The 16,780-nt window shown below is 35.5% G+C and overlaps 1 protein-coding gene across 2 annotated transcripts in view; it reads right to left on the bottom strand.

Annotated features, from left to right (window-relative positions):
• The window catches only part of UNC13C (unc-13 homolog C), a 597,834-nt gene that overhangs the window by 450,636 nt on the left and 130,418 nt on the right, over positions 1 to 16,780 (bottom strand). For both annotated transcript variants that reach the window (XM_065872546.1, XM_065872547.1), the window contains 2 exons: positions 6,968 to 6,990; positions 6,317 to 6,381 (listed from right to left, as the gene is read on the bottom strand). In XM_065872546.1, coding sequence (XP_065728618.1) covers positions 6,317 to 6,381; positions 6,968 to 6,990 — 88 coding nt within the window. The remainder of the gene's footprint in view (positions 1 to 6,316; positions 6,382 to 6,967; positions 6,991 to 16,780) is intronic.

Raw genomic sequence — 16,780 nt, 5'->3', positions numbered from 1 at the left:
GCATATTCTTATGAACCATTTAATAACAGAAGTACAAATGGACTCTGAGTGAGGAATTCTCCATGGACTGCTTTCTCGGCACAGAAAAGGGTCTCATTTAGAGTAGACATCAGGTCTCTGGTGGATGGCAGAATCTTTTCGCTAATATCATTACCAGAAGATTGGAGAGCCTTATACAGTATCCCTGGATTGACAGTGGGTCATACTCAAGTGTCCTTCTGCATTTGTAGTCAGAAAAAAAATGTTAAGCTACAAACTCAGGCAAGGTGTCAATCTCTAACTTTGTGAACTATAAGCTAGTAGTAATGAGGTAACAGGTCCATTTTCTTAATCCTTTGAATGAGTTCTGTGAATTATTTGCCAATATCTATGTAGGAAAAAATATGCCTGAAAGAAATGATTTATAATCCATTCCAAGAAAACTATGGCATCTATAAGCCTGTTTTAGACTGTAACACTAGACACTAACAGGGTCTGATAATGTGGTCCTGGTGTTTCGCAGGTTCATACATCGAAGGAGTCAGTCTAGTGGCTGGTCTTTGTGGCTAACATAAAAATGTACTCTCTAATGACCAAGATTTTCTCAATAGAGGTGTTGAGTGCTCTCTAAGTTACACGAGTCTAATGAAGCATTTCAGCTGACCATGAACTAGCAAACTGATGGCTGGTGGTAGGCCAAAATTAGACAGGCAGGGTTTTTTGGTTTTGTTTTTGTTTTGGCCACGGGAAGCTAATGGCTTAGCAATCAGTATTTGATACATGGGTTTTAGAAAGTTGATGGCCTTATCTATGTCAGTTTTCTTAGTTAAGAGGCTCTCTGTCTAGGCCAAATCTTGGTGTATAGAATGTAACATTTCTGCTTGGCAGGAGGACTGCGGGCAGTGTTGAGCACTAGTGGACCTGGTATAATCCAGAGGCTGTGGTAGGGCTGGGACTGCCTCAGCCTCACGTGAGATTCTTTTCTAGCTGATATAACTACCCACTGTCATGATTATGTCTGACATTAGCCATGAGATGCCAGGTTTCATTCTTTCTGTAATAGATTACGCAAGACAACTCCCTTTATTATTTTTATAAAGGACAAGGTGAAAAAGTTCGTTCAATTATTAATCACCAAAGTTCTCCTTTCTCAGGTAGTAAGAATGGAGTTTATTACAGGAAATCTTTAATACAGTGTGAATTTATATCTAGAGTTTTCTAAAGTGGTAAGGTTTTCTGATAGGAGAATGAAAGGATAAAATTTATCTTAGCATAATTAGAGTAATATTTTTTATCAATTTTCTCCGTAGAATCTTCAAAAGTTTCTCCAAAATGGAGAAAAGGAGATTCACAATCCAAAACAAAGTGGCCTCCTAAGTCAACTAGGGTTACATCTACTGTGAGAAAAATCCGCTGATGATTTTTTTTTCCTGTAAGGGCTTAGTAACATTGAGTTTGAGGGGTGGGTTAAGCTGCTTTAAAAACTCAGAGTCCTTCTCATGTGTGTCTGATCCTCAAACCACAATTATTTCAGGAATAATTTTTCTTAAAATGTGGTAGACCTGAATCTCTTAGAAAGTAATTCTAACCCATTGATCGAAGAGACTGCCATTCTCAAACAAAATTAACTTATGAATGAGGTCCTAAATGGGCAAAACACTATCATAAACTTTACAGAAGGAAACCTAAGTAATAAAAGACCAACTCTATGCCTTTAAAGAGCTTAAAATCAAGTCATCAAGGGTATGAGTCTTGTTAAGGTTGTGCAATTTAAGACACTACTATGGGCCACAGGAATGACACGAACAAGAACACAGATAAGGTAGGTAATATTTCTCTTTTGTACGAGAGAAAAATAGAAAGGAAGAAGTATATTGAAAGCCATACTTTACATTGCAGAAATGAGGAGGCATGAGACACATTTAAGTAGAAAAAGACTGTGTTTTAAGGAGATTAATCTTTAACAGTGTATAGACTGGACTTAACGTGGAGGAATAAACTGATGCAGGAAGATCAGCTAGAAGATAAGCTCGCAACTGCGTAGGTAGCAGCTATTGAGAACTTAAACTAGACTGATGGCAATCTGAGTTGAAAACAGTACAGGTATGGTGACTGAATTGCGCACAACTATGAATTGTGAAAGTAGATGCTGTTTGCATCTGATAACCCTTGTAACAATTAACAGTCCTACTCCTAACTCACTTCTCTCTAAATCTATAGTGAACTCCTCTACCAAAGCCCCTGGGGAGAAAAGGAGTTCTCCCACGAAAACACTAATCAGAAAGTCAAAGAAAAAGGCTTCCATTCTTCTCCAAAGAGTGACCTGCTACTGTGAATGCAGCAAACTTACGCCAGGGCTGTCATTTTCTTGGTACTTGGCAAACCTGGTTCGGAGAATGTAAGAATGTTTAACGCATGATGAACCACTGACCCAGGGAAAGGTTTATAGCTCTGGAAAGAGCCATGATCTAGGCTTAGGAGAATTTCTGGCCCTGTCCTTTAGAAGTAAGGACATTACCTGAGGGGACAGGGAAAAATTTAATTTATGGGCTAGATAGGAAAAAAACAAAGAGTTTTCAGCTACCGGAGAAAAAAAGACTGCTGCTATGAGAAAAGACAGGTTAGGAGCCCCTTAAGAGTAAGAACAATCTTAGCTTCCATGTTAAGTGACTGATTTCATGCCCTGACAAAACATGGAGATCAAAACTAGCACCAGGGAAGGTGGTGTGAAGACAGAAGACGACATCCTAAAGTTTATAGAGACTACAGAAGCAACGCCAGCACTATGACAAATATCAAGAGTATATTAAACCTGCTATATCCATAGACTCTACCACCTAACTCACGTCAGGTGTAACAACTACAACAAAAACCATGATTTGAATCAAGGTAAACTTAAAAACAAAGGAATTGTTCAGAACTTTGGCTAATGATTGACTTATTCACACATTCACAAAGTTATTTGTTCATGGCAATAAATGAACAACCTTGGAAATCTCAGCACTTATTTCATGTATTTTTTTTTCTTTTGCTACTTTACCTATTTGAAAGGGAGGTCAAAACAGAAGCTTTTCTTTTTCTATTTGTCAATCTCTGTGTCATCAAAGTGACATTTAAAGACATCAAATTGTCTGATGCTGGGTAGCCATGGGCATGTACCACTCAGATATTCCTCAGAGAAAATCTAGGAACAGTTGGATGACAGCCTTCAGTAACCACACCTCCAGAATCAACCGCAGCATTCACTTGAGGCCAAACTCTCCCCAAGCTACTGTCAGTGTTCAGTGAGTGAACTTGGTGAGGGTAATGAGCTGCCCCTGTATGCTCAAGGTGGGACTCCTGTAACAGACAGCCTCACCTCTAGCACTCCCCATTGGTCTGACACTTTATTGCAGTCTCATGGCAGTTTCATTGCAGTCAGTTTAAGTCTTTTCATACCTAGTCCTCCTTCTTTCTCCTCCCCCTTTTCCAGGGTATCAGACCTATATCATGGTCCAAGGCACTTCTTGCCTACTCCTGTTGTCTGTCTCTCCACTTTACCTGAGATGTTTCTCTCCCAAAAGCTCTTGTACGTCTGTCATCTTAGTATGACTCTTAGCTTACGTATATGACAAAAGTTACCAAACTCTTATAAAAGCACTAAGATGTTAAATGTAATGATTTCACTGAAACAAGCATCTTTCCAGCCTTCTCTTTTTCTGTGCATCTTTTCTCTCTCCCTCTCAGTTCTTTTCCAAGAACCTGTCTGAATTTTTATTGTAACAGATAGGAAAAATAAAGTTTGGCATGTATTTTCCAGCAACACTTACAGGAGATGTACAGAGAATGAGCAGAAATCAGCAGCATTGGTAATTCCATTATCTGGTTTCAGTGTGTATAGATTTTGCTTTTATTGACACTTGAGAAATGAGAGGGAAGGATGGACGTGGTTTGGCTCTGAACTCATTAGGGACGCTGACGGCAGAGAGGTGAAGGATATAGAAGCCTTGCCCTGAAGCAGCAATGACTCCCTATTTTCAGAGTCTGTTCCAGTGTCAGTTTCCCAGGACAACAGAAATTTTAATATTGAGGATTACAGCAATATTTTACTCTACTAAAATATATATGTTTAAATATTGATCGGGAAAGTACAATAAATATTTCTGGAATAGGTTGTGACTGAAAGCTTGCATTTTAATGTACTCTTCAGGTTCTTCAAGAGGAACCTGCCTTCAGATAACAGCAAATTCTCTTGTAGACTAAAAATTATCACCTCTTTCCCATATCATCATAATTTCAAAATCCCTTGCTAAGCCCTTGAAATAGGAAATTTCTGGAAAAATAATGTGGAAAGGATCTAAAGAATTGAAATGAAAAGATGACCTACTGTAGCTAGACATTTACACAGCATACACTTAACAAAAACATGGATGGTGATTAACTCTGTTGCTCTGGCAATGATAAAAGTCCATATTCAGATATGAGTTAAGAAAGCAAGTTGTTTTCAAGTGATGGATGCCACAGGAAGGTAGGAATTTAAAGAACTGTAAGCTCATAAACTCAGATAAGCCTCTAAGACTATGACATACAAATGTTTTTTAAATTTAAATTGGGATTCAACTTATTTTCTAAAATAAACATTTTATTAGTTTTGTCACAGTATCATTTTTTTGTAAACTTAAAGACAGTATATGTGGGGTAGTGGGGAGAGAGTAATCCATTTATTACCTGAATCTTCTATAAATAATCCATAGTGAACTTTTGCCACAGTTCGTTTTTATAACATATTTAAATTATTGTAACATTATAGATGTGAATATAAATCTTCACATATTTAAAGGACATTGAAATGTTTGTATACATAAATAATATCTAGTTACTCATTTGAAAAATCTCAGTAAAAATGATGTTATTATCCAGGAGCTTTAAATTTGAAACTTCAAATTTTTCATGTTTAATTTAAAGAAAATAGCATGTGGATGTTATTTAACAAAATTCATTTGAAGAGGATGAGAATATTATAAAACGTAACCGTGAGACTATTTCTTTGCCCCTCCAAAAAACCCTAAACCATATATCTAAATTTTGCTTCTATTTCTATTGTACACAAAAATGTTCAAATTTCAACACCTATAAAACAATTTAACTATCTATCCTGTACATTAGCTTTGGTCCACACATTACACTTCGAAAATTGATTATATGTTTGTTCTAGTATCATTTACAATGACGACACAGAAATATTCTGGAAAATTCATTAATAGAAGAATGAACAAACATTACATAAATGTTTCGAAATATCTACATCGCTTATGAATAATGAAGTGCAAAGTTTTCCAAGGTATGTTGTCAAATAGTAAAAAAGAAAAAGTAAGGAAAAAGAAACCCACAAGTTGCAGATGAAATATAGCATAGTAATTAAGATCAGAGACTCTGGAACTAGACTAATTTTGAATACTGACTTTGCTACTTACTAGGTGTATGAAGAGAAAGGTTTGGTTTTGGTTGCTTTTCTTTATTTCTTTGTTTTTAACTACGTTATACATCAGTTTCCTCGCGTAAAGTGGAAGTCAAAATAGTACTTACCTCACAGGGCTATTGTAAGGGACAAATGAGTCACTATATATGAAACAATTGTAATGATATCTGCTATTATGTCAGCACTAAATTAGTGCTTCTTTATTTACATATAGAATGGCCTAATTTATGTTCAACGCACAGAGACCAACAAAACTATTATTCTATATGAACTTATAGAACATATATGTTTACAAGCACACAGAAAAAGGCCTAACAACACACATGCCAAACTGATACCAATGTATCATTAGGGGCATTAAAGGAAATCCCTTGCTGTTTGAGTATCTTACATAGAAAATATAATTAATACATTATTTTGTGATTACATTTTAAATACGTTATACACTCATTAAATGGAACTATAAAAAATAATGGTGAAGATTACATTTACTCACTGACATAAAAAAAAAGTTCATGCACATATCGTAAAGTGCAAGCAAGCAGATCAAAACACTATTAATTTTATTAACATGAACTCAGTAATGTAAAATTATACGGTTATGTTTTGTGTATGGAATGATCATGTTAATGTTTATTCTGGCTAGGTGATTTCAACTTTGTTCTTTATATATAGATACATGTATATATAATTAAACATAAATATACACAAATCTATACATTACTTTTTTTTAAACACTATAAAAGCTATTTTACTGTGAAAAGAAAGCAATAGCAAGGCAAGCTAATTATGCCATCATGCAACATTCTGCATTCAAAATACATACGTTGAGAACCACTGATGAATGGAATGAATTAGAAAGGTTATGAATGTACTTACCCACCAAACGCCTGAAGTGCAGAGAACTGGGAAGCATCCAAATCACTGCCACTTACTATTCGAGCCTTAAACGAAAATGGAGAAAAACAAAACAAAACAAAAGAGAGAGGCTTTTAGCATCCTATAGCTGTGTATACATGAATTTGGAACACGCGTCAACTGCACTAGACACGTAACACCTAGTATGACAGATGCTAAGCAGGGTCAGCTTCAAGTCAAAGCTACTGTGTTTTTGTGAGTGGAGGTTTTGAAATTAGCTGTCAGCATTCAGACAAAAGCACTGGCAGGGTCGAGGAAAATATCATATTCCAAATACTATTTGCCCTTAAAACTTGGTATGTGCAGTGAAGATCATGAATCAGTCAGAGAGACCATGATTCGCCAGACTTAAAAACAGATGCTGAGTTTGACCGTAGCAGACCCCTAGGTTGGCAAGTGTAAGCTAAAGTAAGCGAAGCTGGCAAGGGGTAACCTCTTCATAAATGCAACAGATTGGGGCACACTTAAAGGACAACCAAAGAATGGAAAGCTGGGATAACATGCACAGTTCACAACTAAAACAGAAGAACCAAAACAGGTCTAATATGTCACAAACAAACATGTACAAAAGACAAGATCCCTCAGGAGGGAAGAAAAAGTATGATTTAAAACCTTTTCATCCACAGAACTGCTATCTGAAAGAGAATCAGGAAAAGAAGGAATAAATGTTAGATGGAGTACTTTTCAAGAAATCATTTAAACATATACATGAACGAAGTGTTAGTGCTATATAGTTTAAAAGCATAAATGAACCCCAAGGGAAGAAGGATAGTTTGTCCTCACAATTTAAAGAGCCGGAAAATGTGCCAGAATGCTTGAAAAGTATAAAAGAGTGATTACAGGACTTAACGAAAGACAATGTGTCGTAAAAAGAAAAGAACAGTTTAAGTATCAGAATGCCTAGGCTCCAGTTGGGGCTCTGCCACTTACTAAGCACACTGGGCAAACTACCAAATTCTCTGGAGTCTGGAGGCTAGACCTAACTCTGAAATAAAGTCACTAATACTTTGCTTTTTGCCTCCAAACGTTGTGGAGAGGATCAGTTAAGATCAATATATACGAAAGTAAACCCCAGGTGACTATATAAACTAAAGATGTTTTATTGAGGGATTATTTATGGCTTCTCATAGAACTTCAGAACTAAAAGATTAATTAATTAAGTACATTTCATCTTGCAAATAAGAAAACTTGCCTGAAGGGATTAAATGATTTAGGATCCCAAAACTAGTAAATGACAGAGTGGGACAAAAATCCAGGGCTTCTGATCCCCCACCTGCTGCCCTTTAGATCCAATGTTTCACGTGAATTGAACAAAACAGTGAGGGGTGGTTGATCCACAGTTCTCCAGTGCAACTTAAGATAAATCACAAGGTCAACATTTATCACTTTCAACTGCTCATGGGCCCAAGTAGATGAACAATGGACTACTGCTTTTTTTTTTGAAACTCAAGTCTAAATCTGTAAGGGTCATCATAGCATGGTCCATTTCTACCTTACAGAGTATTATTGCTTTTTAGCATAAAGCTGGAGGGATTTCTCCAAGTTTGCAGAAAGCTAGAGCTGGCAAGACCTTAGAGTTCATGTAGTCCAATCCCCTTATTTTTATAGATGAGCCCCAGAGACAGAAAGATTTCCCTGAGGTCATGTAACTCAATGATGACCTTTATTGATAAAAATCTGAAATATATTTATTTTCTTGACTCATTAAGTATGAACCAGTTAACATAACTAAATATTTTTGTGCAATATTTAAGATTTTACAATATCCCAGGGTTCTATCTTTGAATATAAAACAGGGTAAGGCACAATATAGAGTAATAAAGCAAATCTTATTTATGGCCATAAGTATTTTTAAATACTTCACAAAATACAGAAAATAAAATTCAGCACAGTATCAGAGGAATAATATATCATAGCCATGAAGATTTTTTCATAAGCATGATTTAAAATCACTGACGAATTTAACATGACATATTAACTGGTCATAAAATACATATCTGCATTTCAACAGGAACACACAAGTTATTAGATAAAATTTCAAAATCTTCCAAATAATTTTTAACCTATTTAAAATAGGATTGGAATGAGTCTTAATTTTAATATGCTAAAAATATCTTTCAGAATCAACTCAAGTGTAAATTATTAGGGCATCCCTATTATTAAAACCAAAACAAAAATGTTCACTACCATATTTTAACTTAATTCCAGAAATTCTGACCAATATATTAAAACAGAAATAAACTTTAACACCAATGTTGAAAGGTAAAATACAGAGTTATTATTTTTCAGGAATTACAGTATTATACCCTGAAAACAAGCCAAACCAAACCACCTGGAAAACTATTAGGATAATAAAATAGGTGGCAAAGTGAATATATAACCAACACATCAAGTAACAACATTAAGTTATTTCCTACTAACTAGCAATAACTAGTTTGGAATACAATGACATTAGATCTCATTTCAAATATCCAGTACTGTTACACAGTCTTCCATTCTAACCGGCTTGTATAGCAACCACTTGACTATATAAAGGTAATCTTACCCAAGTTGTTATTTTTCAGCTGCTAAATGTGGTAATACATTAACTTTTCATTCATTGATTCATTCAATGTTCATTCATTCTTTCACTGAATACATATTTTTATTTATTATCAATGAACCTTTGTTGTTCACTTTGACTCCTTTCTTGTCCCCATTTGAAACCTTTCTGAAATACAAATATGATGTCACTTCCCTTTTTAAAACCCACCAATGTCACCCAATGCCCGTTTGAGAAAATTAGATCTATATATACTAGAAATTCATGGCTCACCAGTCCTCATTCACATCCTACACTTTGGCCACAATGAAATTCTTGCCATTTAGTTTCCATGACATGTCTTTTAAACGTGTACCTTTGCATTTTCAGTTTCCTCCTTCTAAAAGAAGTTATTGCTTTCTTCATCCAGCTAACTGCCTGTCAGCCTCCAAAACTCAGTTGAAGCATAACGCCCTCTACTGGAATCTTGTCACTTTTCAGGGATTCATGGTATTTATACATGAGCACTGCACTGCACACTGTGTATTCCTCTTGGCTAACCCTCAAAATTTCCCAATTTCCTTATCTGAAATCATTCTAAAAAAGTGCCTCAATGATACTTTATTTAAGCTTTTTGTCAACTTCCATTATATTCCTGAAACACAGGAGATGACTAATAAATGTTTGCTAAGCAGTGAATGTACAACCTTACATAAGCTATACAACTTTACTGAAGTATTTAAAAATCCATATAAAGAAAACTATTATTTCATCTTTCTGTATAGGGAGGATGAATTACTTTCTAACAGATTTATAGATTTAACAGTTAAAATCCTAATGGCAAGTTGTTGTAACTTGAAATTATTCTAATTTTAAGTATAACTAGGTCAACAAACAAGTAAAAACACGTAAGATTGTTTTAAAGGAGATTAATGAGGGCAGATTACACAAATATTAGAAGTCTATAATAGCTGAAATATTATGGTTGGGGCAAAATAACACAAGATCAGTGAAACATAAGTATACATACTTAAGTATACTCCAAAGTAATATACCCTTATACTTAAGAACTTAGTGAATAAGAAAGGACATATTATTATCAAAGAAAATGAGAAACATTAGTTAATAAATGATGCTTATGGGGGCAGAGACAAGATGGCAGAGTAGAAGGACTTGAGCTCACCCCCCTCACCAAAACACCAAAATCACAACTGACTGCTGAACAACCATTGACAAAAAAACACTGGAAACTACCAATAAGACAAAGAAGAAGCCAAATGAGACACTAGAAGCAGCACAATCATGATAAAATCAAATCACATACCTGCCAGGTGGGTGACCCACAAAATGGAAAACAATTATATGACAGAAGTTATCCAAAAGGAGTGAAAGTTCTGATCCCCACATCAGGCACCCCATCATTAGAGTCTTGCATCAGGAGGAGTCCCCAGGGCATCTGGCTTTGAAGGTCAGTGAGGTTCTGATCACAGGAATTCCACAGGAATGGGAGAAACAGAAACTCCACTCTTGGATGTTGCACACAAGGTCTTGTGCACACCCAGACGCAGGGGAAAAAGCAATGACCTCCTAAGAGCCTGGGCCAGACCTACTTGCTGGTATTGGAGGGTCTCCTGCAGAGGTAGGGGGAGGCTGTGGCTCACTGCAGGGGAAAAGATAATGGAGGCTGTAGTTCTAGAGAATACTCATTGGCAAGAGCCCTCCCCTAGGTCACCATTTTCCCACAAGACCTGGCCCCACCCAATGGCCTGTACACTCCAGTGCTGAAACACCTCAGGCCAAACCACCAACAGGGTGGGAACACAGCCCCAGTCCCCTGCAGACAGGCTACCTAAAGTCTTCCTGAGCCCACAGCTTCCCAATGAACACACCCCTTCACATGGCCCTGCCCACCAGAGGGACAAGATGAAGCTCTAGTAACCAGTGGGCAAGAACCAGTCCCTCCCACCAGAAAGCTGGCATAAGCCCCTTAGACCAGCATTATCCATCAGGGGACAGACAGCAGAAGCAAGAAGAACTAAAACCCTGCCTCCTGAGAAACAGAAACAGCAAACACAGAAAGTCAGACAAAATGAGACAGCAGAGGAATGTGTCCCAGATGAAGGAACAAGATAAAACCCCAGAAGAGCTACTAAGTGAATGGGAGATAGGTAATCTACCTGAAAAAGAATTCAGAGTAATGATAGTAAAGATGATCTAAAATCTTGGAAAAAGAATGGAGGAACAGACAGAGAAGATAGAAGAAATGTTTAAAAAAGAGCAAGAAGATCTACAGAACAAACAGAGATGAACACTACAATAACTGGAATAAAATTACACCAGAAGGAATCAATATCAGAATACATGAATCACAAAAATGAATAAGTGAAGTGGAAGACAGAATGGTGGAGATCACCACTGCAGAACAGAATAAAGGAAAAAGAATGAAAAGAAATGAGGACAGTCTAAGAGACCTCTGGGACAACATTAAACACACCAATATCCTCAGTATAGAGGTCCTAGAAGGAGAAGTCAGAGAGAAAGGATCTGAGAAAATATATGAAGAGTTAATAGCTGAAAACTCCCATATCATGGGAAACGAAGCAGTCATCCAAGTTCCAGGAAATGCAGAGAGTCCCAGACAGGAAAACCCCAAGGAGGAACATGCCGAGAGACACAGTAATCAAGTTGACAAAAATTAAAGACAAAGAAAATATTAAAAGCAACAAGGGAAAAGCAAAAATAACATACAGGGAATTCCCAAAAGGTTATCAGCTGATTTTTCAGCAGAAACTCTAAAGGCCAGAAGGGAATGGCAAAATATATGTAAAGTGATGAAAGGGAAGAACCTACAACCAAGAATACTCTACCAAGTAATGCTCTCATTCAGATGTGATGGAGAAATCAAAAGCTTTATAGACAAGAAAAAGCTAAGAGAATTCACCACCAGAACAGCTTTGCAACAAATGCTAAAGGAACTTCTCTAGGTGCAAAAGAAAAAGCCACAACTAGAAACAAGAAAATAATGAATGGAAAAGCTCACCAGTAAAGGCAAACAAGAGTAAAGGTAGGAAGTCATCCACACACAAATATGAAGTCAAAACCAGCAACTGTGAGAAGAGGCGAGTATAAATGCAGGACATTGGAAATGCATTTGAAATTAAGGGACCAGCAACTTAAAACAATCTTGTTTGTATACAGACTGCTGTATCAAAACCTCATGGTAACCACAAAGAGAAAAACTACAATAGATACACAAAAAATAAAAAGGAATCCAAACACAACACTAATGTTAGTCATCAAAACACAACAGAAGGGAACAAAAGAGAAAGGGAAGGAAAAAGACCTACAAAAACAAAACCAAAACTATAACAAAATGGCAATAAGAACATACATATCAATAATTACCTTAAACATATATGGATTAAATGTTCCAACCAAAAGACAAAGACTGGCTGAATGTATACAAAAATAAGACGCATATATGTGCTGTCTACAAGAGACCCACTTCAGATCTAGGGACATATACCAACTGAAAGTGAAGGGATGGAATAAGGTATTCCATGTAAATGGAAATCAAAAGGAAGCTGGACTAGCAACACTCATATCATACAAAACAGACTTTAAAATAAAGACTGTTACAAAAGACAAAGAAGGACACTTCATAATGATCAAGGCAACAATCCAAGAAGAAGATATAATAATTGTAAAAATATATGTACCCAACATGGGAGCACCACAATATATAAGGAAAAAACTAACAGCCATAAAAGGAGAAATCTACAGTAACACATTAATAGTGGGGGACTTTAACACCCCACTTTCATCAACAGACAGATCATACAGGGAGAAAGTCAAAAAGGAAACACAGGCCTTAAATGACACATTAGACCAGATAGACTTAATTGATATTTATAAAGCATTCCATCCAAAAGCAGCAGCATACACATTCTCCCTACTGCACATGGAACATTCTCCAGACCTTACCACATACTGGGCAACAAAATCAAGCCTAAGTAAATTTAATAAAATTGAAATCATATCAAGCATCTATTCTGACCACAATGCAATGAGATTAGAAATCAACTACAAAAAAAACTGGAAAAAAACACAAACACATGGAGGCTAAACAATATGCTACCAAGCAACTAATGGATCATTGAAGAAATCAAAAAAGAAATTAAAAAATACCTGGAGAAAAATGAAAATGAAAACATGACAATCCAAAACCTATGGGGCTCAGCAAAAGCAGTTCTAAGAGGGAAGTCCATAGCAATTCAAGCTCACCTCAAGAAACAAGAAAAATCTCAAACAAATAACCTAAACTTACACCTAAAGCAACTAGAAAAACAACAAACAAAATACAAAGCTAGTAGAACAAAAGAAATCATAAAGATCAGAGCAGAAAAAACTGAAATAGTGAAGAACAATAGAAAAGATCAATAAAACTAAAACCTGGTTCTCTGAAAAGATAAACAAAATTGATAAACCTTTAGTCAGGCTCAACAAGAAAAACTCGGAGATAGAGGGCTCAAATCCAAAAAATTAGAAATGAAAAAGGAGAAGTTCCAATGGACACAAAGGATAATAAGAGAATACTGCAAGCAACTATATGCCAATGAAAGGAACAACCTAGAAGAAGTGGACAAATTCCTGGAAAGATAGTCTCCCAAGACTGAACCAGGGAGACAAAGAAAATATGAATATGCCAATCACAAGTACTGAAATTGAAACTGTGATGAAAAAACTCACAACAAACAAAAGTCCAGACCAGATGGTTTCACAGGCAAATTCTCTCAGACATTTAGAGAAGAGGTAATGCCTATCCTTCTCAAACTATTCCAAAGAATTGCACAGGAAGGAATATTCCCAAACTCATTCTATGAGGCCACCATCCCCGATACCAAAACCAGACAAACGTACCACAAAAAAGAAAATTACAGGCCAATATTACTGATGAACATCGATCCAAAATCCTCAACAAAATACTAGTAAACCAAATGCAACAATACATTAAAAGGATCACACAATACGAATAAGTTGGATTTATCCCAGGGATGCAAGGATTTTTTTAATATCCATAAATGAATCAGTGTGATAAAACACATTAACAAATTAAAGAATAAAAATCATATGATCATCTCAATAGATGCAGAGAAAGCTTTTGACAAAATTCAACACTCATTTACGATGAAAACTCTCCAGAAACTAGATATAGAGGGAACATACCTCAACATAATAAAGCCCATATATGACAAACCTACAGCTAACATCATACTCAATGGTGAAAGGCTGAAAGCATTTCCTCTAAGATCAGGAACAAGACAGTGATATACACTCTTGCCATCTTTATTCAACATAGTTTTGGAAGTACTAGCCATGCCAATCAGAGAAGAAAAAGAAATAAAAGGAATCCAAATTGGAAAAGAAATATAACTGTCACTGTTTGCAGATGACATGATACTATGCATATATAATCGTAAAGATGCCACCAGGAAACTACTAGAGCTAATCAATGAATTTGGTAAAGTTGCAGGATATAAAATTAATACACAGAAATCTGTTGCACTGCTTATACACTAACAATGAAAGATCAGAAAGGGAAGTTAAAGAAACAACCTCATTCACCATCACATTAAAAAGAATAAAATACCTACGAATAAACCTACCTAAGGAGGAAAAGATCTGTACTCTGAAAACTGTAAGATGCTGATGAAAAAAATCAAAGATGACACAAACAAATGGAAAGATATACCATGACCATGGATTGAAAGAATCAATATTGTCAAAATGACTATACTACCCAAGGCAATCTACAGATTCAATGCAATCTCTGTGAAATTACCAATGGCACTTTTCACAGAACTAGAAAAATCGTAAAATTTGTACAGAGACACAAAAAGCCCTGAATAGCAAAAGCAATCTTGAAAAAGAAAAATGGAGTTGGAGGAATCAGGCACCTTGACTTCAGACTATACTACAGTCATCGAAACAGTATGGTACTGGCACAAAAAAACAGAAATACAGTTCAATGGAAGAGGATAGAAAGCCCAGAAATTAAACCATGCACTATGGTCAATTAATCTACAACAAAGGAGGCAAGACTATACAATGGAGAAAAGACAGTCTCTTCAATAAATGGTGCTGGGAAAACTGGACAGCTACATTTTTAAAAGTGAAATTAGAATATTCTCTAACCACACACACGAAAATAAACTCAACATGGATTAAAGACCTAAGTGTAAGACTGGATACCATAAAACTCTTAGACGAAAACATAGGCAGAACACTCCTTGACATAAATTGCAGCAAGATCTTTTTTGATCTGTCTCCTAGAGTAATGAAAATAAAAGCAAAAATAAACAAATGGGACCTAATTAAACACTTTTGTACAGGAAAGGAAACCATAAACAAAATGAAAAGACAACCCACAGAATGGAAGAAAATATTTGCAAACAATAAGAGGGACAAGGTATTAATCTCCAAAAGTTACAAGCAGCTCATTATCAAAAAAAAAAAAAAAAAAAAAAAGAAAGTAAAGAAAAATCCAATCTAAAAATGGGCAGAGGACCTAAACAGACATTTCTTCAAAGAAGACAGGCAGATGGTCAACAGGCACATGAAAAGATTCTCAACGTTGCTAACTGTTAGAGAAATGCAAGTCAATACTACAATGAGATACATAACATTTAACACCAGTCAGCATGGCCATCATCAAAAACTCTACAAACAATAAATGCTGAAGAGCATGTGGAGAAAACGGAAACCTCCTACACTGTTGGTGGGAATGTAGATTGGTGCAGCCACTGTGGAGAACGGAAGGGAGGTTCCTTAAAAAACTGAAAACAGAGCTAATACATAACCCAGCAATCCCACTCCTGGGCATGTATCCAGAGAAAAACATGGTTCAAAAGGATACATACACCCCAATGTTCACTGCAACATTTTTTTAGAATAGCCAAGACATGGAAACAACCTAAATGTCCATCAACAGATGAATGGATAAAGATGTGGTACATATATACAATGGACTATCACTCAGCCATAAAAAAGTGTGAAATAATACCTTTTGCAGCAATATGGATGGACCTGGAGATTATCATACTAACAGACAAATATCATATGATATTTCTTATATGAAGAAAATAAAAAAATGATACAACTGAACTTATTTACACAACAGAAACAGACTCACAGACTTAGAAAACTTACGGTTACCAAAGGGGAAAAGTGAGGGTAGGGATAAATTGGGAGTTTGGGATTCACAAATACACACTACTATATTTAAAATAGATAACCAACAAGGACCTGGTTTACAGCAGAGGAATCTCTGCTCGATATTCTGTAATAACCTAAATGGAAAAAGAATTTGAAAAAGAATAGATATATGTATATGTATAACTGAATCACTTTGCTGTACACCTGAAACTAACACAACATTGAAATCAAATATATTCCAATATGAAATAAAAATTATAAATAAAATGTTACTTAGAACATTGGGTAAATATTTCTAATACTCATTTGTATCTCATACATATATCATGAAGTTCCAGATGTATTATTAAATTTAAAGTAATTCAAATTCAAGTAAGAAAAAGTAAAAAAAAAATGTGTATTTATTAAGCCTATGGAATAAGAAGATATGCTCAAACTTAGAGGTAAAAGAATACAACAAACAAAAACGTTTGATAAATTTATATTCATTTACTATTTTTGTATACAAAAACAAGAAAATAAAAAAATTTTTTGCTGAATACATGTATATTAATATGTTCAATGTATAAAGAACTCTCACATGTCTATAAAAAGTGACACTAATATCCCAATAGATACCCACGGTCAAGAATGTGACTAGATAATTCACAAATTAGAATGCAATAGTCAATAAGCATGAAAAATTAACC

This window comes from Phocoena phocoena, chromosome 2 (genome assembly GCF_963924675.1).
Source record: "Phocoena phocoena chromosome 2, mPhoPho1.1, whole genome shotgun sequence".
Lineage (NCBI taxonomy): Eukaryota > Metazoa > Chordata > Mammalia > Artiodactyla > Phocoenidae > Phocoena > Phocoena phocoena.
This window is presented reverse-complemented; position numbering and strand designations above follow the sequence as displayed.